General features: G+C 46.6%; 1 protein-coding gene across 2 annotated transcripts in view; it reads right to left on the bottom strand.

Moving 5' to 3' along the window:
- Window positions 1-21,516, bottom strand: part of TUT7 (terminal uridylyl transferase 7) — a 267,054-nt gene that overhangs the window by 43,360 nt on the left and 202,178 nt on the right. For both annotated transcript variants that reach the window (XM_063913764.1, XM_063913765.1), the window contains exons 18-22: window positions 19,962-20,065; window positions 18,576-18,665; window positions 18,318-18,431; window positions 7,950-8,027; window positions 6,392-6,569 (exon numbers count right to left, since the gene is read on the bottom strand). In XM_063913764.1, the coding sequence (XP_063769834.1) occupies window positions 6,392-6,569; window positions 7,950-8,027; window positions 18,318-18,431; window positions 18,576-18,665; window positions 19,962-20,065 (564 nt within the window). The remainder of the gene's footprint in view (window positions 1-6,391; window positions 6,570-7,949; window positions 8,028-18,317; window positions 18,432-18,575; window positions 18,666-19,961; window positions 20,066-21,516) is intronic.

The following is a 21,516-nucleotide window of genomic DNA, read 5'->3' as shown; positions in this document are numbered from 1 at the left end:
GACTTACACGAAAGCGCTCCTAAATGTGAGACTTTTCTAGCTGACGCCATCGTCAGTAGAAAGATAACTTTAGCCGTCAACCATTTAAGATCTGCTCTCTTAAGTGGTTCAAATGGAGCCCCCTGAAGGATTTTAAGAACCAGATTTAAATCCCAGGGTACTGCAGGAGGAACAAACGGTGGTTGAATGTGCAACATTCCCTGGAAAAACGTACGCACATCCTGTAGGTTAGCAATTTTTTTCTGAAACCATACAGTTAATGCTGATACTTGAACTCTCAAGGAAGTCACCTTTAAACCCTTATCCATTCCTGCTTGGAGGAAATCCAAAATCCTGGATACTCTAAAAGATTTTGGATCCATACCTCTTTCGCTACTCCAATGAATATAGGCCTGCCATATTTGATGATAAATACGAGCTGAAGGAGGCTTTCTTGTTCTAAGCATGGTTTGAATTACCTGTTGTGAAAATCCTTTTGATTTTAGGATAGAGGTTTCAACAGCCACGCCGTCAAAGACAGACGTTCCAGATGGCTGTGATAACAAGGACCCTGCATTAGTAGATCTGGACGTTGAGGAAGCAGAATTGGAGCTTCCACGGACATCCTTAGTAGATCTATGTACCAATGCATTCTGGGCCAAGCTGGAGCTATTAGAATTATGGCTCCCTTTGCTTGCTTTATTTTCCTCACCACCCTGGGTAACAGGGAGATCGGAGGAAACAGATATGCCAGATGAAATTCCCATCTCTCTGACAGTGTGCGTCTACAAGGATCGCCCCGGGATCCTTTGTCCTTGACCCGTATACCGGAACTTTGTTGTTCAGACGGGACGCCATGAGATCCATCTCTGGCAGACCCCATTTGTTTACTACAGTCTGAAATACTTCCGGTTGTAACGCCCAGTCAGTCTCCTGAATGGTGTGTCTACTGAGAAAGTCCGCTTCCTAGTTCAGCACTCCTGGCACAAACACTGCGGACAATGGTGGTCATTCCGAGTTGTTCGCTCGCTAGCTACTTTTAGCAGAAATGCAAACACAAAGCCGCCGCCCTCTGGGAGTGTATCTTAGCATTGCGAAAGATTAGCAATTCTGCTATTAAGTATTTCCTTGCAGTTTCTGAGTAACTCCAGACATACTCCTAGATTGCGATCTCCTCAGTCCGTTTAGTTCCTGGTTTGACGTCACAAACACGCCCAGCGTCTGGCCAGCCACTCCCTCGTTTCTCCAGCCACTCCTGCGTTTTCTGCTTGCACGCCTGCATTTTTTAGCACACTCCCGGAAAACGCTCAGTTACCACCCAGAAACACCCACTTCCTGTCAATCATTCTCCGATCAACAGAGCGACTGAAAAGCTTTGTTCGCCAGTGAGTACATAGTTTTGTGTAAAATTGCTTAGCGCGTGCGCCCTGCTGTGCATACGCATAACTGCCGGATTTTAGCCTATTAGCAATTCTGCTAAATATAGCAGCGAGCGAACTCGGAATGACCACCAATGCCGGAAGATGGAGTTCTGCCCATCTTAGTATGTGAATTACTTCCTCCATCAATCTTTTGCTGTGAGTTCCTACCTGATGGTTGAGGTACGCTACTGCTGTTGCATTGTCTGAGCGGATCTGGACTGGTCTTCCTTGCAGAATGTCCTTTGCCTGAACCAGAGCCATATATATGGCCCTTATTTCCAACAGATTTATTGGCAGGCAACTTTCCCTTGTGGTCCATTTTCCCTGGAACCAAACATTTTTGAACACTGCTCCCCAGCCTTGAAGACTGCCATCTGTTGTCAGTACTTGCCAATCTGCTATCCAAAAGGGTCTCCCCTTGTCTAGATGGTCCGTCTGTAGCCACCAGGCTAATGACCTTTTTACGTTTACTGGAAGCTTTATCATCTGTCTTTTTATTGTCTGATGTTTTCCATTCCATCTGGTTAGAATGAGGTGCTGTAGGGGTCTGGAGTGGAATTGTGCATATTCCACCATGTCGAATGTTGACACCATCAGACCCATCACTCGCACTGCTGCATGGACTGATACTGTCTGACTGTGCAAGAATTCCTGAGTCATTACCTGCACTTTGGATATCTTTTTCCCAGGTAAGATTATTCTTTGTAGACTTGAATCCAATATGGCCCCCAAGTGAACCATCCATTGTGATGGACTCAGAGATGATTTAATCCCAATTTATGAGCCATCCGTGTCTCTGTAGACAAGCTATTGTCTGTTGGAGATGGCCCAAGAGTAATTCCTGGGATTGAGCCAGGATTAAAAGATCGTCGAGGTATGGAAAAATTCTTATCCCCTGCTTGCGGAGATAAGCTGCCATAACCACCATAATTTTGGTAAATACCCTGGGGGCTGTCGCTAGCCCAAAGGGCAAAGCCTGGAACTGAAAATGTTGCTGGAGGATGGCAAACCTGAGGTAATACAGATGGGACCGTGCTATGGGCACATGCAGGTAAGCATCCTGAACATCCAGAGATACCATGTAATCTCCTGGTTCTATGGCCAAAACTATGGAGCGTAATTTCTCCATGTGAAACTTTGGAACCAAAATGTATTCGTTTAACATCTTGAGATTGAGAATTGGTCGGAATGATCCATTTGGCTTCTAAATCAAAAATAGGTTGGAGTAAAACCCCCATCCCCGTTGTGTCAGGGGTACTGGGATAATTACCTCAGACTGAAGCAATTTCTGAACTGCTTCTTGCAGCGCTCTGGCCTTCGACTCTATACGAGACGGGCTGGTGCAAAAAAAACCTTTGAGGAGGCTGCTTCTTGAAAGGGAAACCATAACCGAGAGATACCACCTTCTGCACCCAAGCATCTGTCGTCGACTGCTGCCATATGTGTGCAAAGTGAAGGAGTCGGCCCCCAACCCTGGATATCTCCAGGCGGAGGCCTGCACCCTCAGACTGATGGCTTCTGTTCTGGCTTGGAAGCTGGCCGTCTATTGGCCCATTGCTTCCTACCCCTAGCGGATTTATTGTACTGGGGTTGCTTAGAATCATCCTTTCCTTTTGCTTTACCTTGCCATCGAAATGGCCAAAAATTTTAACCCCTCTGTTTAGGGTTATAACTAGCCGGAAACCTGACCTTTTTGGATTAAGCTTCCGATTCCAGAATATCTGTCAATTGTTTTCCAAACAGAATATTACCAGCGAAAGGCAACGCTTCCAGAACTTTCTTGGATTCTGCATCCGTTAAGGCTGATGCTTTAGAAGCAATCGTACCCATATCAATTGCTGCTTCTTCCAAATATTGCGCAGCTTGTTTTATATGGCCTAGATGAGACTACTGCTCCCTGGTAGGTGCGGAGAGGCCACTCTCTAGTTCCTCCGCCCATTCTACCATTGCTTTTACCATTCAGGCTGAAGCCATAGCTGGCCTTACAACAGCGCCTGACAGAGAAAAAATGTTTTTCAAGAAACCATCTACTCTTCTATCTGTGACATCATTCACAGGTAGAGGGCAACGGTAAAATACATTTTCGCACAAGTCGCATGACATGTGCATCTACTTTAGGAGGAACTTCTCTTTTAGAACAGTCCTCAGCCGGAAAAGGATAGTAAGTATCCCACTTTTTCGGAATTCTATATTTCTTATTGGGTGTAGCCCAAGGTTCTTCCATAATTTCCATCAGATCTTCTGACCCTGGAAACTCAATCCTAACTGTTTTTGGACGTTTAAACACAGGTGCTTTAGATTTTGATATTGCCTTGGCTGATTCTTCCAGAGACAAAATAGCCTTCATGGCATCAATAAGCTCAGCTATATCCTCTGAGCTGAAACCCTCCGACTGGTCGTCATATGGGGTATTTGAATACACTGTATCCTCATCTGTTGTATCGCCTTGTGTAGTCTGTAACATAGATGTATCTACCCTGGTTTTACTAGCCTGCTTACTTGTTGAAGCTGCTGGAATTAAACCACAAGAAGGGAGCTGCATGTAAGGGTTAATAGTGTATCCTACTCCCGGGAGTGGAACTGCAGGTGCTAATCAGTCAACTATTGTAGATAAAGTCTGTGCAAACACACCCCATGGTGGATCTACTGTTGCTGAACCAGAACCTGTCTTTTATGTTGCTGATACGCACAACAGTTTGCACATAACCCGTCATAAGTTAGATACTGGGCTAACACCCCTACTTTACAAGATAAGCATGTTAAGGGTGTAGTAGTCCCTGATAAAGTATCCTCGTCACTTTTGCCGCTCACAGACATGGTAAATAATCCGTTTATACAATATACTACACTCTCTGTTACTGAAATCACTTATATAAATATAGAATTGATATCAATCTGACCACAACCCGAGCACCTGAATTGAGGTTCAGAAACAATACCGACAAACATATAAAAGTCAGCAATCACACTAGCAGTCAGTCACATGTTAAATATTAGCCATTGTTATATGAGTATATAATCAACCACAAAAATACTTCCAGTATGTAGGAGTACAATTATCGTATTCTGTTTTTAAACAGCTGTTTCAAACTTTTCAGATATATTATGCAGAAAACGACAGTACTGTACAGGCCTCATATGCATTGTGTACCAAAATTAACTATTCATACTACACAGTAGATAGAATTTTAGTACTGTATAACCCTTACTCAGTAGAGTGGTGGTACAGGGAGACTCACCCCACTTCCGGGATCGATCAATACGCTCGAAAGACGCCGAGTGGATCCAGATGCTACTAGTGTACACTGCCACTCCGGTAACAGAGGACACAAATGCTCAGTGAACGATTAGTGTATGCAGACGCTCCTGTCCGCGACCCGGTCTTGGCGGTAAACTCTAGTGTACACGGTCGCAGCGGCCTAAGCTGCAAACGAGTTCCCTCGTGGTAGTGTCTGAGCCGGAAGTGAGGCAATCAGTTCATGGACGGGAGACGCACCGAAACTGGTCATGAACTGGGGGGAGGGGCGACCAGGAGAGCGTTTGACTCCCCCTGCTGACAAACTCCAGGGATCGTGGCCTCAACCTATTCCTGGCGCCTATGATCCCTAAAGCATAGCGCTGGAGTACCTAAGGGTGTCGGCGCATCAACCACTGTTTGTAGTCTCCCCCAATACAGTACCGTTGTGTCCGAATTCCCCTCGTAAGTGGAACCGATGCCTTACCTTCTCTCCATGCTCCGGCCACAGCCTCGTAACGTCTGCTGGACCTGCTAGAACATCCGACACAGACGCCCGCCGAGACAGCACTAGTACCCAAAGGTAAGCGTTGTTGCGACCCGGTGGAGAGTTGGTTGAGGCCACGATCCCTGGAGTTTGTCAGCAGGGGGAGTCAAACGCTCTCCTGGACTCTTTCTAGCGTGCGTTTAAGACGCTGTTAAGAAAGATCACTCAAAACATAGTAAGACTATAAAAAGAAAATAATAAAGCTTAGGGCTGCTTTAACAGCAGCCCTGTGACCATGGTCCGGCTCCTGCCGCACCAAACAAAAAACTGATTTGACTGAGTCGGTAGGCGGGATTATATGGACGAGCCCGATGCATCCTCGGAGGCCAGAAAGCTCGTGGCTATTTGGTGCCATTTCCGCTGTTGCTCCGGCATATCCCAAGGTTATCCTGTGGATAACCTGTGGACCCAGCCGGAGAAATAAAGTTTGGACAGTACAGAGTTATTGCATGGATTAAATTGACCTTTACGTACCATATTATTTACTTACATCTATGCGCATGTACGATAGTGACTATTAATACAGTACTACGACTGCATTAGAAAGTGACTACTACATCACTTGATACCTACCCTTTGGGTTTTACAGTAAAGTTTTTAATAGAGTTTGGACAAGATTACATGTCTCTTAATAACGGAAATTAATATCTGACTAACTTATTACTGACTTCTTTACAGTTCCTACAACAACACCAGCTGAACACAGGTACAACATCATGACTGTATTACACGATATATATATAGATTATAGCAGTGTTTCCCAACCTCGGTCCTCAAGGCACACTAACAGTCCTGGTTTTAGTGATAACCAGGCTTGAGCACAGGTGACTTAATTAGTACCTCAGTAATTTTGATTTAACCATCTGTGCTAAAGCCTGGATATCACTAAAACCTGCACTGTTGGTGTGCCTTGAGGACCGCGGTTGGGAATGCCTGGATTATAGGATCAAGATTCTATAGCATTAATGAACTTGAGGCGGGCATTAAGTGGTATATTTAGCTATCAATACAAGCAATTTAGCTCAAACCTTTAATCAATTTGTACTATATACACCTTTATTCTAAAGTCATGAGACATGCAAATGTGATCCACATTTAGCTTACAATAATGCAACTTTTGTTTGTGTATTCAAAGCAACATAAAAAGCCAATGTCAAAGGGGTATACCACATATCTACAAATGAGGCAGAACAATATGGAGAAATGTACCTTCAATAACAATATACTTGGATGTCCATTGTTTTTTAAAAGTAGTCAGCAAGCTTTTCCTTCTGATCGAGATGACATGTTCTTTAAAATCAAAGTCTTCTGTATAAAATCGAAGGAGGCCCAACCAAAGTTCACCTACAGATTCCTTGTTCTTCCCATAATCTGGCCAATACTTTTCCTTTAAAAAATAAATAAAAAAAATTCTATAAGAAAGGACTTTTAATTTTCATTCTGGTCAATACTGCAAACTACAGTATATTTCATTACAATAGTGCTAAGCATCAAAACAATGAAGTACAGGGTGGTCCATAACCATGAAAATATCCTTATAAAAAGGAAATGAGTAAGGAAATACTAATCCAGTGTCTAAACATGATATGGGTGTGTGGAAAAACTTTTTTTTTTAGGGAATGTCACCAGTATGGTGGCCCATCTTGGATGCAACGCATTTTTTTTTAATAATAGTTAGTCATGTGACATCAAATACTGTACATGCAGAATTTCAGAACAAATATAATGGTGTTCTTCGCTTTAACATACCTTTATTCATTTAGGAGTTTAAGGTTTTGTCTCTAAGAAATTTGCCTCATCACTAAACAATACCTGGTGTGGAAAAAGTGCTCCCCCCATTACCATATCGTATGTGTAGACACTATTAAAATTTCCTTACTCATTTCCTTTTTATAAGGGTGTTTCTACATTTATGGACCACCCTATAAGATCTATATATTTACAAGGAATGTTTAAAGCGCCTAACGCAAATACATGCAAGCTTAAACACTGAATTCATGTTAGAACAGCCTAATGCCACTAATCATTCCTCAGTGTTAATACAACCCTAACCCGGAACCGATCCACTAGCTCAGTAAAATATAATAACAATTTGTCAGGCTAATATGCTGCCGATTTCCATCAGCTGCTTACATGATGTAACCAGTGTGCATTGATAAATATTACATATACAAAAATATTTATTTTGATTTACCATAAAGAAATATTACTAGCTATCCAGGTGAGTGCAGAAGTGAGGGTCTTAATAAAAGGAGTCAACTGCTAGTTGAAGATGCTTTGAAGGAAAGTCTTGTGTCTAGCAAGGAGTTTCCAAAGCAAGACACCAGAAAACTTGTTGGCATATTACGACAAAAAGTTAAAAAAGATCTTATGGAGAGATATTGCTAATAGTATGCCAGGATTATTCTTTTGAGAAACCCAAAATGTAAGGATACATGCAAATCAGGGATGTGCGGTGAGGTAATTGGCACAGGAGACACTGGCTAGTACCAGAGCCAGATTTACACAGAATGGGGGAATTCATTTGTTTTGGGCGTCTAGTTTTTCCATCTAAACATGACTTTTTAGCAGGAATATTTACTTGAAATGCAGACTGAACCGGATTGTGAGTAAACATGATCGACAGGCTTATTCTGCACAGAGAAGTCTCCATATGCTATATTAATTGTTTTAATAAAATGTGCAGGACTTTGCAAGAAAAGGGACAGCAAAGAAAAGATAAGATCATTGGGAGACCAATTCTGAGAGAAGTCATACATACACTTACCAACTCTTCCAACTTGGCAAAGAAATACACATTCCAGCCATCAACAAGTATTTCAGGCTTATGGCCATCTGTGCAAATCTAGAATAAAGTAATAATTTAAATATGGGTTACTTACAAAAATAGGATTTTAATTACCTACCGTTAAATCCCTTTCTCATAGTCCATAAGGGATATTGGGGAGACTTAGTACGATGGGGTATTAGACGGAGTCCAAAGGAGCTGGTGCACTCTAAATTTCTTCACTGGGTGTGCTGGCCCTCTATAACCCCTCCCACAGGCAGGTATAAGTAAAATAGTGCCCGAAGGAGAAAGGACATATGAGAGAAGGAAATATGATAAAAAAGTGGTGAGATTGAAGTACCAGCACACCACTAACATAAAACAACCTGCAACAGCTGGTAACAGCAGCTGAACAGGTAACCACATAAAAGAGACCTGCAGAAAAGTCAACGCACTGAGGCAGGCGCCCAATATCTCTTATGGACTACGAGAAAAGGATTTACTGGTAGGTAATTAAAATCCTATTTTCTCTAGTATCCATAAGGGATATTGGGGAGACTTAGTACGATGGGGACGTCCCAAAGTTTCCAGAACGGACGGGAACGTGCGGAGACTTCTGCAGCACCGCCTGCCCAAACTGGGTATCCTCTCTGGCCAGGGTATCAAACTTGTAGAACTTCACAAAGGTGTGCTTTCCCGAACAGGAAGCAGCTCGGCATAGTTGCAAGGCCAAGACACCACGGGCAGCCGCCCAGGAAGACCCCACCGTTCATGTAGAGTGGGCCTGCAGAGACCTAGGAACAGGTAAGGCTGCAGACACACAGGCCTGTTGGATAGTAAGCCTAAGCCAACGAGCAATGGACTGCTTAGAAGCAGGGCATTGAGACACGTCGAGCAGTAGCCAGGGCCAGTAACATCACCGTTTTCCACGTGAGGTACTTGTCTTCTACAGTCATCAAAGGTTAAAACCAGGAGAAACTCCAAAACTACATTAAAACTCCAGGGTGCCGTAGTCGGCACAAAAGGCAGTTGTATGTGAAGTACCCTCCTTGCAAGAAGGTCTGAACTTCTGGCAACACTGCCAATTTCTTCTGGAGGAAAATGGAGAGAGCTGAAATCTGGACCTTAATGGAACCCAGACTTAAGCCCTCATCTACACCAGCCTGCAGGAAACATAAGAAACGTTCCAAGTAGAACTCTGCAGGTGGATACATGCGTTCCTCGCACCAAGAGACATATCTTCTCCAGATACGATAGTGTTTTGACGTCACAGGCTTCCTGGCCTGAACAATGGTAGCAATAACCTTTTTGGAAAGGCCCTTGTCAGCTAGGATGTTCCGCTCAACCTCCATGCCGTCAAACGAAGTCGCCGCAAGTCTGGGTAGACGAACGGTCCTTGAAGATCACTTCTTAGTGGTAGAGGCCAAGGGTTTTCGATGGACATGTCCAGAAGATCCACGTACCACGCCCTCCGAGACCAATCCGGGGCAATCAGAATTGCCTGGACTCCTTGATTTCTTCTTCGCTTGAGCACCCTTGGGAGCAACGGAATCAGGGGAAATAGGTAAACCAGTCGGTAAAGCCAAGGTGACATACGTGCATCCACTGCCCTCGCCTGAGCGTCCCTGGTTCGTGAGCAATACCAGTGAAGCTTCTTGTTGAGTCGAGAAGCCACCATGTCTATCTGTGTGCATCCCCACCGTTGGATGATCTGCTGGAACACCTGATGGTGGAGTCCCCACTCACCCGGGTGGAGATAGTGACGACTCAGGAAGCCCGCTTCCCAGTTGTCCACACCCGGAATGAAGAATGCCGACATTGCTCTTGCATTTCTTTTCGCCAGGGGAGAATTTTTGACGCCTCTCGCATGCAGGCTGTTTTTTGTCCCTCCTTGATGATTGATGTACGCCACTGCTGTGGCGTTGTTCGACTGTACTCGGATTGCGTGATCCTTGGGTAGGGGAGAGGCCTGAAGCAGAGCATTGTAGATCGCCCGAAGTTCCAGAATGTTGATCGGAAGGAAGGCTTCGTGGGCTGACCACCCGCCCTGGAACCGAGCCCCATGGGTTACAGCTCCCCATCCTCGCAGACTCACATCCGTCCTGAGGAGTATCCAATCCAGGATCCCGAAACTTCGGCCTTCCAGTAGGTTGGAGGACCGCAGCCACCACAGGAGAGAAATCCTGGCCTGAGGTGACAGCCGTACTATCCAGTGCATCTGTAGATGTGATCAGGACCACATGGTCAGGAGATCCAAATGAAATGTCTTGGCATGGAACCTTCCATACTGGATCGCCTCGTATGAGGCTACCACCTTTCCCAACAATCTTATGCAAGGATAGATGGATATTCAAGTAGGCCGGAGAACCATAAAAACCATCTCTTGAAGTGCTCTTACTGTGTCCCCCGGAAGGGACATCTGGGATACAGAATCCAGTAACAGTCCCAGGAACAGGAGCCGTTGAGTTGGCTCCAGGTGGGACTTCTGTAACTTGAGGATCCAACCATGGTGTGACAGAAGTTGGATAGTGCGGTCTACATGGAGCAATACAAGCTCCCGGTCCGCCAGGCCTGCAAGCACTGCTCGCAAGTATTTCACCAGGAACTTGAAAACCTTTAGGCAAGGGTTCAAGGATTTTAGATCCAAATTGGGCCTTACAAAACTGTCCGATGTCTGTACCATGAACAGGTTGGAGTAGTTACCCTTTCCCTATTGTTGCAGCGGCACAGGAACAATGACTAAAGACTGGACCAATATTTGGATGGCCTGGTGCCGCGTAACACGCGTATCCCCCACAGCTGGCAAGCTTGATTTGAAAAATCGTTGGGGGGGGAGCGCCGTCGAACTCCAGCTTGTAGCCCTGAGAGATGAGGTCCTTTACCCAGGTATCCTGGCAGGTGCTCTCCCAGACACGGAAGTGACGCAGTAGAGTTCCAACCTCGTGGTCCCCTCGGGGTGGGTGGGCAGAGTCATGCCGAGGCCTCAGTGGAAGCAGAACTGGTGCTCTCCTGAGAAACTGCGACGGCTGGGTTTCCTGTCTCCTCTCTGGTGCCTCTAGTCACAGTGGAGGCATCTCTGGCCCTAGAACGAAATCTGCTAGACCAAAAGGACTGAACAGGCGGCCCCGGGTAGGAATGCCTAGCCGGCAGGGCTCCAGAGGGGAGAAATGTGGATTTCCCTGCAGTGACTTCGGAAATCCACGTATCCAACTCAACCCCAAAGAGCCATTCCCCAGAAAAGGGGAAGGACCCCACACTGCGCTTGGATTTTGCGTCCGCTATCCACTGACGCAACCACAAGGCCCTGCACGTCGACACTGCCATGGCAGAAGTCCTAGCACTAATATTTCCCATCTCCTTGAGCGAATCACACAGAACGCGTGCAGTGTCCTGAATGTGCTTCAGGAGAGTCACCATAGTGACCCGAGGCATATCCCCGGGGATGCCCTCCTGAATTTGAGAAGCCCACGTGTGAATGGCATGGGTCATCCAGAAACCCGCTATGACCAGCCTTCGCGATACACCTGCTGCCGTGTAGCTAGACTTTAGCATAATCTCTATTTTTCTGTTCCAAGGGTCTTTTATGGTAAAGGAGCCCAGGGCAGGCAGCACCACATTTTCTGACAGTCGAGAAACTGATATGTCAACCTCCGGGGGTTCTCTGCAGAATTTCCTATCTTCAGGAGCAAATGGGAAAGTGCGCAAAAATCTTTTTGACACTTAGTATTTTTTGCCTGGATTTTTCCAGGCTAACTTAAATAGGTCGTCTAACTCTGCAGAAACAGAGAAAGTGACATTAGGCTTGTTTTGTGTAAAGAAAAAAATGACTGCTGTGACGCAGCGTCCACTAGAGGGAGCTTTAACACGTCCCGTATAGCCAGAATTAGGGGTTCAATACCCTGAGAAGAATCGGGATCCCCACTAACGGGATCCAAGTCCTCCTCATCCTCCTGTATTTCCTCATCTGTGTCAGAGTAGAGCAGGCAAACCACGCTTTTGTGGTCCTGCATGAGAGGAGGGTGGGCTGTGTATCATCTGCCCTAGCAGCTAAATCTGCAACAGCCTGTTGTAGTAGCTGATTTTTCTGTACATTAGCAGTGAGTTGTGATGACATATCAGATACCATACTTTTAAGAGACCCTAGCCATGTGGGCTCTGAACACTCTCCCCCAGCCCCTTCACTGAGTTGTGAAGATTGGCTGCATTTTTCACATGAAATAGAATCAGATGATAATAGAGAGAATCTGGTGTGGCATACACTGCACAGCTTGTGTTTACCAATGTTTCACAGTAAGCACAATAACAAACACACATAATATTAGCAAGCCTGCGCTACAATGGCGCCGGAGCTACAGTGAAAATTTATACTGGCAATGTCTCCGTTTTGCTTAAAAACATCACACAAGTGCTAGTTCAAGCGATTGATAGCCAGCCTACATGGGGGCTCTAGCGGGACCCCCCCAGGAGGGTCCCGTATGCCGCTCACACGTTCAGCCGCACTTTGAACCGGGACACCCCCCTAGTTGGGCCCCCCCAGTTTGTACTCACCGCAGACGTCCCCTTCAGCCAGTGTTAGGGGTGTGCGACGTGCTGCGGCTGTGACAGCCAAGGCGCAGTGCCCCGCTGAACAACAACCCCTCTTGACGGTGGTCCTGCAGCGGGGAAGTGGCTCTGCACCTCGCAAGGCCTCAACCTCCTGTAGAGGATCAAACCAGTCCGACTGGAGGAACTGCAACACCACGTTACGATCCCAGGGCGCCGTAGGCGGTACAAAGGGAGGTTGGATGTGCAGAACTCCCTTCAAAAAAAAATCTGAACCTCAGGGAGAGCAGCCAACTGTTTCTGGAAGAAAATGGATAGAGCCGAAATCTGGACCTTCATGGATCTTAACCTTAGGCCCATAGCGACACATGCTTGCAGGAAGAGGAGAAAACGTCCCAGTTGAAACTCCACCGTAGGAAACTTCTTGGACTCACACAAAGACACATTTTTTCCAAATACGATGGTAATATTTGGTCGTTACTCCTTTCCTAGCCTGCATCAGGGTAGGAATAACCTTGTTCGGAATGCCCTTCCGAGCTAGTATCTGGCGTTCAACCTCCATGCCGTCAAACGTAGCTGTGGTAAGTCTTGATAGGCGAACGGACCCTGCTGCAGCAGGTCCTCCGGATCCGGAAGAGGCCTTGGCTCTTCTAGCAGTAGATCCAGAAGATTCGTGTACCAAGCCCTTCTTGGCCAGTCCGGAGCAATGAGGACTGCCTGAACTCCTGTTCTCTTTCGGAGTTTGAGAACTCTCGGAATAAGTGGAAGTGGAGGAAACACGTACACAGACTGGAACACCCACGGAGTCACTAGGGCGTCCACCACTACTGCTTGCGGGTCCCTCGACCTGGAACAATACCGCCGAAGCTTCTTGTTGAGACGAGAGGCCATCATGTCGATTTGGGGTACGCCCCAAAGATCGGTTACCTCCTTGAACACCTCCGGATGGAGACCCCACTCCCCTGGATGAAGATGGTGTCTGCTGAGGAAGTCCGCTTCCCAGTTGTCTACTCCCGGAATAAAGATTCCTGACAGCGCCAACGCGTGTTTTTCTGCCCAGAGGATGATTCTGGTTACCTCTGACATCGCAGCTATGCTCTTCGTTCCGCCTTGTCGGTTTATGTAAGCCACTGTCGTTACGTTGTCCCACTGTACTTGAACGACCCGATTTCTCAGAAGATGGGCCGCACTGAGAAGACCGTTGTATACGGCTCTTGGTTCCAGAATGTTTGTCGGCAGGCCGGCTTCCTGACTTGATCACCTTCCTTGGAAGGTTTCCCCTTGAGTGACTGTGCCCCAGCCCCGGAGACTTGCATCCATGGTTAGAAGGATCCAGTCCTGAATCCCAAACCTGCAGCCCTCCAGAAGGTGAGGTAATTGCAGCCACCAGAGGAGTGAAATCCTGGCCTTTGGCGACAGACGTATACTCTGGTGCATGTGTAGATGGGATCACGACCATTTGTCCAGGAGATCCAGTTGGAAGGACAGAGCGTGAAAGCTCCCATACTGCAGAGCCTCGTAAGAGGCCACCATCTTCCCCAGAAGGCAAATGCACTGATGAACAGACACCCAGGCTGGCTTCAGGACATCCCGGATCATTGATTGTATCACCAACGCTTTTTCTTCTGGAAGAAACACCCTCTGCACCTCCGTGTCGAGGATCATTCCCAGAAAGGACAACCAAATGGCTGGTTCCAAATGTGATTTTGGAATATTCAGGATCCAACCATGATTCTTGAGAAGCTGGGTTGTGAGAGCTATTGAGTGAAACAGCTTCTCCTTGGACGATGCCTTTATCAGCAGATCGTCCAGATACGGAATTATGTTCACCCCCTGTCTGCGGAGGAGAACCATAATTTCCGACATCACCTTGGTGAAAACCCTTGGTGCTGTGGAGAGGCCGAATGGTAGGGCCTGGAACTGAAAATGACAGTCCAACAGAGCGAATCGGAGATCAGTTTGATGCGGCAGCCAAATCGGAATGTGGAGGTACGCATCCTTGATATCCAGGGATACCAGGAATTCCCCCCCTCTTCCAGATCAAATATCACTGCCCTTAGAGACTCCATTTTGAACTTGAACTCCCTCAGAAAGGGGTTTAGCGATTTTAAGTTCAGAATGAGCCTGACCGAACCATCCGGTTTCGGTACCACGAAAAGGTTCGGATAGTAACCTGTGTTCTGCATTTGAGGAGGGACTGGTACAATGACCTGTGCCTCCACCAACTTCTGGATGGCTCCCTGTAGGGTATTACTGTCTGCCGGCAAAGCTGGCAAGCTCGATGTGAAGAACAGATGAGGAAGGAGATCTTGAAATTCCAGCCGGTACCCCTGGGACACGATCTAGTACCCAGGGGTCCAGGCCGGACGACACCCAGATGTGACTGAAATGTCTGAGTCTCGCCCCCACCGGCCCTACCTCCAGACTGCGCTGTCCACCGTCATGCAGAGGACTTTGGTGCACCTGAAGCAGGCTTCTGTTCTTGGGAACCGGCCGCAGCAGGTTTCTTGGATTTTGGTCGGCCCCCTCTAAAGAAGGTGTTTGGCGGTTTGGTCTTTCTTGGTTTAGAAACCCGAAAGAACTGAGATGCAGGTGAAGAAAAAGGTTTCTTCATAGCAGGAGCTGCTGAGGGAAGAAAAGGGGACTTACCCACCGTACCCGTGTAGATCCACTCATCCAATGCTTCCCCAAATTGACCCTGACCTGTGTAGGGTAGGGTCTCCACACCTCTCCTGGATTCCGCGTCGGCAGACCACTGGCGCAGCCACAGTCCTCGACGAGCTGAGATGGAAATGGAAGAAATTCCTGCAGCCATTGAACCCAGGTCTTTCATGGATTACACCATAAAACCTGCAGAATCCTGAATGTTACCATTTAATGTCACTCTTATCTAACGTATCCAAATCCTCAAGTAACGTGCCTGACCACTTTACTATAGCTTTGGAAATCCAAGCACAGGCAATCGTAGGACGGAGTATCGCCCCTAAAGCCGTGCATATGGATTTGAGCGTAGTATCAATTTTGCGATCAGCCGGCTCCTTTAAGGCGGTTGATCCTGGGACAGGTAAAACCACCTTTTTTGAGAGTCTGGATACAGACGCGTCCACTGTGGGTGGGTTTTCCCAATTTTTTCTATCCTCCTCAGGGAAGGGGAAAGCAACCAGAACCCTCCTAGGGATCTGGAATTTTTTTCTCTGGATTTTCCCATGCATTTTCAAATATAGCATTTAATTCTTTGGACGCAGGGAAGGTTAGCGAGGCTTTCTCATTGCCAGTGAAGAAAGCCTCCTCAACCTGTTCAGGTGTTGTGTCAGTAATATTCAACACAACTCTAATAGCCTCTATCATCAACTGCACCCCTTTTGCAAGAGAAGCTGCCCCCCCTGAGCACGTCCCCATCACCGTCTGCCGTGTCAGAGTCGGTATCATGGTTGTCTTGCATGATCTGGGCAAGAGCACGTTTGTGGGAACCCACAGAGGGGTGCCCTGAGGTAACAGAACCAGACCACACAGCCATAGAATTCTGTAAAACCAGAGTTACAGATTCATTCTGAGTAACCCTAGCAGAAATCTGAGAAATCAGTTTTGATAAAGGATAACCACTCTGGCTCCCTTGCTGGTATCTGCGCTACAACAGTGCAATCCTAATTACATGGAATGAGATTATCCTGAGAGGACATGTCTCCAGCTGCATATGACACAGAGTCCCTGGACATAGCTGACTGGAGACCCCAAACACACACACACACGATAGGTTAGACAGTTTACCCCCTGAGAATGGCAAGAGACACAGAGATCAGAGCCAACCCACTCACAGCGCTGTTGTATATAAAGGACACCCCTTATCAGCGACCACTGTGTACTGTATAGTTGCACAGATCTAATTCACCGCCTCCCCTACCTTCTACAACCCCCTGGTACCGCACAGGATAGCTGGAGTTGCTTGGAGGGACAGCTCTGTCAGCGTCTGTGTACACGAACTGCAGGCAGGAAAATGGCACTGAACGCTGCTGTATCCGCTCTGAGGAGAAGCTCCGCCCCTTGAAGATGGCGCGTCTTCCTGCACAAATTCTTTATACTGGCCTGAGGACTCTGTCACAAGGCGGGGGATTCCGTCCCCTGTTGAGCATCTGTGTACGGAGGATTGTAACGCTAGCCTGGGGATTCAGTCTCCGGTTAGCGTCTGTGACCAGTGTAGGGTATTAAGTCACTGGCTCAGGACGCCCCTCAAAGCGCCAATACTGTGTGCCGATGAGCCTTCCCGGAGCGAAGCCGCTCAGAGCTGCGCTCCTACCCTTGTGCCGCCATATCTCGCCTCTTCTGATCTTCTGGCTCTGTAAGGGGGTGATGGCATGCTGCCGGGGTGAGCGATCCCCTGTGGCGGGGAACGTTCGATCCCCTCAGGAGCTCAGTGTCCTGTCAGCGGAGATAGTGGCTCAGCCCCGCAGGGTGGACATTACTACCCCTTAGTCCCTCGAAGCAGGGAGGCTGTTGCCAGCAGCCTCCCTGTAAAATAATAAACTCTAAAATAAACTTACTAAAGAAGCTCTGTAGAACTCCCCTAGCTGTGACCGGCTCCTCCGGGTACATTTTCTAAACTGGGTCTGGTAGGAGGGGAATATAGGGAGGAGCCAGCCCACACTCTCAAACTCTTAGGTTGAGATTCAAATGATATATCACGCCCAATTTCCTTTCTAAAATGATATCAGTTATTGCGCTTTGTGGCACCCATAGTAATCAGGTTTAGCTGTGTAAAGGGTTTGGTGCCTTGCTACTCCGGGGGTAGCGAGCTGAAATAATGATACAACGTCCCTGAGGGCAGAAACAGAACGGATGTGGAAAGGGGTGAAAAGAATTGAATCCCACCCTTAAAGTGCCAATGGCTCCTAGTGGACCCGTCTATACCCCATGGTACTAATGTATCCTTTAGGACGTAAGAGAAAACTCTCTGCAGCTCAGAGATGTGGATCCTCTCCTGGGGGCACTTTTTTCTCAACTGCCTGTGGGAGGGAGCATAGAGGGGAGGAGCCAGCATACCCAGTGAAGAAATTTAAAGTGCACCGGCTCCTTTGGACCCCGTCTATACCCCATCGTAGTAAGTCTCCCCAATATCCCTTATGGATGCTAGAGAAATAACAAGATATTTATAAATTTAAAGTGCTTAAAAGATCTGCAAGCAAAATACAAGCAGGACATCAGGAGTACTATAAGCACTATTGTCATAGAACTACTCCATGTCCTGCCTCTGCCTTGCTCAGCTGAAAAAAAAAAAAAAAAAGAGAGGAAGAGACAAAAAAGAAAGATTCAAATGTTGTTCTGCGGGGAGCCACTAGACGGCACCCATACAGAGCTATTCAATTGTAGCTCCGTACAGGCGTGATGGCTGCCGGCATCTGCATTTCAGCTCGCGCCCCCCGGAGTGGTAAGCAGAAATGCGTGAAGAGTGACCTATTTGGGCACCCAAACTGCACTTTTTGTGATCACGCCCAGCACTTTGGCTGGTTTAGCTGTTTTACGTATAGGTGCATTCAGTGCAAAAGAAACCCAGATTGAATTGCACACCTCGATCTCCCTTTAGATGGGAGAGATCGCGGGCGCAAAATAATTGAAAATCACCCATACAATAGAAGGAGTCACATTAAATATCTTTCAAGAGTTATAGTGGTGTAAACATTTCCCATCTCTACTCATGGCTTGCACAGCGTTCTTAGGAGTACAAAAAACTAAAGTTATATTAACTGCTCCACAAGTCACTCCCCAGAGTTATCCATAGGCAGATCAAGATTGCTAAAAAAAAAAAACAGTACTGTGTACATTTTGGCTCACCTCTTGGAGGACAGGTATAACAGGTGGGTTTCTCTGTTGAAGGAAGTACAGCACCATAAGGGTATATGCATATGAAGACAGACTGCCTCGTGAAGCATCACCGATGTCACATATCTTCAAAAAAAAAAAAAAAAAAAAAAAAAAAAAAAAAAAAAGAGAATGAAGCTTTAGATTAGGACAGAAAAACAGACAGACAGACAGACCTATGTTGTAATAAAAACACAAACAGAAAAAAAAACAAAAAAAACAAAACTGTACCTTGGTGAACACTTTCATAATGTAACAGAGGTATTTGACTCTAGGGTCGATAGCAGCAAAGGAAGCCAAAAGGTGAGTGTTATGAAGAGCCTGCCCAAAAAGAAACACCGTTACAGATCTTCCCTTTATTCAAACAACTGAATGAAACTGGCAGAATTGTTAACTGGGGGGGGGGAGGCTTAAGCTTAAACTAAAATTACATAGAAACATCATAAACAATGTTTTTTTTGTTGTTGTTTGTTTATAGTCATGGTTCCAGGTTTGGCTAGGATTATATTTGCCTAAACTAGGCCATGATGAGCAGATTACAGGTCACTGCATTAAAACAGGCTGGAATTATACATACCTGCAAAAAAAAAAAAAAAAAAAAAATAACCCACATACACCAGCACCATGAAAGATGAGGGTGCTAATTCAGAGATGTACGCAGCGGACGTCTGCGCACACGCACTGGCCGCAGTAGGTGTGCGCAACCTTACACTTTGCGACCCCATCCAGGAAGGATGCAGTCGCAGCGTGATTGACAGCGGCAAGCGTTTATAGGCAGCATTGGGGATGGGGCAGGCTGAACGGGGGCGTGCCGTGACAGACTGCAGGGCGGCTGCGTGAAGTCACACGCAGCCGCTCAGATATAAAAAATAAAATAAAAAAAACAAACAATGGTGGCCGACCGCCTGACTGCACAGTCAGGCTGCTCTAATAGGGGTCAACGTTAGTTTGAGGACGCACCGGGGGGCGGCCTTTCACACATGCTGGGCCTTGCCCTGTGCTGGGCAGCCCCCAGCATGTGAGGAGATGACGCAGATCTGGCTGTATATGCAGTGATCTGCGTCCATCTCTGAATCAGGTCCGATGTTTGGAGCCACAACTGCACAGCTGGGACAGATTTAAGGCTTAGTATGAGAAGACCACATACAACATATAATGGCAACATGAACAAAAGGTTAATCAGGTCAACAAAATTCTCTAACCTACTATTTGAGTTTAGACGTTAGCTGTATACATTGGTGTTTCTATAATAGGTGCAATGTGTGCGGTGCACACTGGCCCCTGGGTCCACACCGCACCCAAATTTTACTACTCACCTTTCCAGAGTCCTGCGTTGGGCGCTGCAGCCACGGCAAAAATCACAGCCAAAACGGCCACTGCACATGCGCAGTAATGAAACTGGTCTCTGCAACATGGCGGGCGCCAAGTTCCCGCAGACCTACACATGCACAGTAGATTCCGGCACAATGTCAGACACTACTGGCTGTATATAGTGCGATAACATAAACCAACAATGTTACTGCAAACATTTACATTCAATGAAAAAAACCCAACCTAGACAGAGGCGTTTACTGGGGAACCTTACTACTACAATATGAATATACATATATACATTACCAGAGTGTTGTACAAACTGATGTCTCCTTCAAGGCTACTTCTTACATGATAAAACTTTACAATTGGCACTTTAGCTGTGGTAATGGAAAGGATGTTCCTCAACCCTGTAAAAGGAAATTTATAAGCAGAATATAGTATGATTTTTGTATAGTGAAACTGTGAGCTCACTATAGTAGGCAGCCGGCCACTAACAAATGTAGCCAAGTGGTTTTCAACTTCTATAACTTCACAGTTAAAGTACACCTTTACTCATCAATGCTTGAAGAATGTGGATACTATATGGCAAATCTGTGTTCCTATCTGCCTTATATATGTATTTAAAAACAGATAAACACAGTAAGAATGGCTAACGAATTGTAATACTGTAGAAAAATGTTATATACCCCAAAAGGATTTTGATTGCAATTTTAAACATTGCTGAAGAAAAAATAGGATTTTAATTACTTACCGGTAAATCCTTTTCTCGTAGTCCATAAGGGATACTGGGGACTTGGTACGGTGGGGTATAGAAAGGGTCCAAAGGAGCCGATGCACTTTAAAATTTCTTCACTGGGTGTGCTGGCTCCTCCCCTCTATGCCCCCTCCCACAAGCAGTTATAGGTAAAACAGTGCCCGAAGGAGAAAGGACATACTTGAGAAGGAACATAATAAGTGGTGAGATTTACATACCAGCACACCACAAACAACCAACCAGCAACGGCTGGAAACAACAAACAGCAACAGCTGAACAGGTAACCATACAAGAAAGACAACCTGCAGAAAAGTCAATGCACTGAGGCAGGCGCCCAATATCCCTTATGGACCACAAGAAAAGGTTTTACCGGTAGGTAATTAAAATGCTATTTCTCCAGCATCCATAAGGGATCTTGGGGAGACTTCGTACGATGGGGACTTCCCAAAGCTGCCAGAACAGGCGGGAATGTGCGGAGGCTGCTGCAGCACTGCCTGCCTAAACTTGATACCCTGTTTGGCTAGGGTATCAAACTTGTAGAACTTCACGAAAGTGTTCTTCCTCCGACCAGGTAGCAGCTCGGCATAGTTGCAAGGCCGAGACACCACGGGCAGCCGACCAGGAAGTGCCCACCGATCTTATAGAGTGGGCCCTCAGTGACCTAGGAACAGGTAAGGCTGCCGACACATAGGCTTGTTGGATAGTAAGTCTAAGCCAACAACTGCTTCGAAGCAGAACAACCTTTTTTCTACGCATCGCAAGAACAACGAATCCGTCTTTCTGATCCGAGCTGTTCGCTTGACAGGCTCGCACAGCATCCAATGCCTCCGGAGGAGCAGAAGTGGCAAAACTTGATGTAACCACATTAGGTTGATTCAAGTGGAACGCAGAGACCACCTTCGTCAGGAACTGCCTAGTCCAGAGCTCAGCTCTGTCCTCGTAAAAGACAAAGTATGGACTTTTACATAAGGCCCCCAATTCGGAGACATGTCTAGCAGAAGCCAGGGCCAGTAACATCACCGTCTTCCACGTGAGGTACTTGTCTTCTACCGTCATCAGAGGTTCAAACCAGGTGGACTGCAGAAATTTCAACACTACATTCAA

Source organism: Pseudophryne corroboree, chromosome 1, assembly GCF_028390025.1.
Source record: "Pseudophryne corroboree isolate aPseCor3 chromosome 1, aPseCor3.hap2, whole genome shotgun sequence".
NCBI lineage: Eukaryota > Metazoa > Chordata > Amphibia > Anura > Myobatrachidae > Pseudophryne > Pseudophryne corroboree.
Note: the sequence above shows the minus strand (reverse complement) of the source record. Positions and strands in the feature narration are given on the sequence as shown.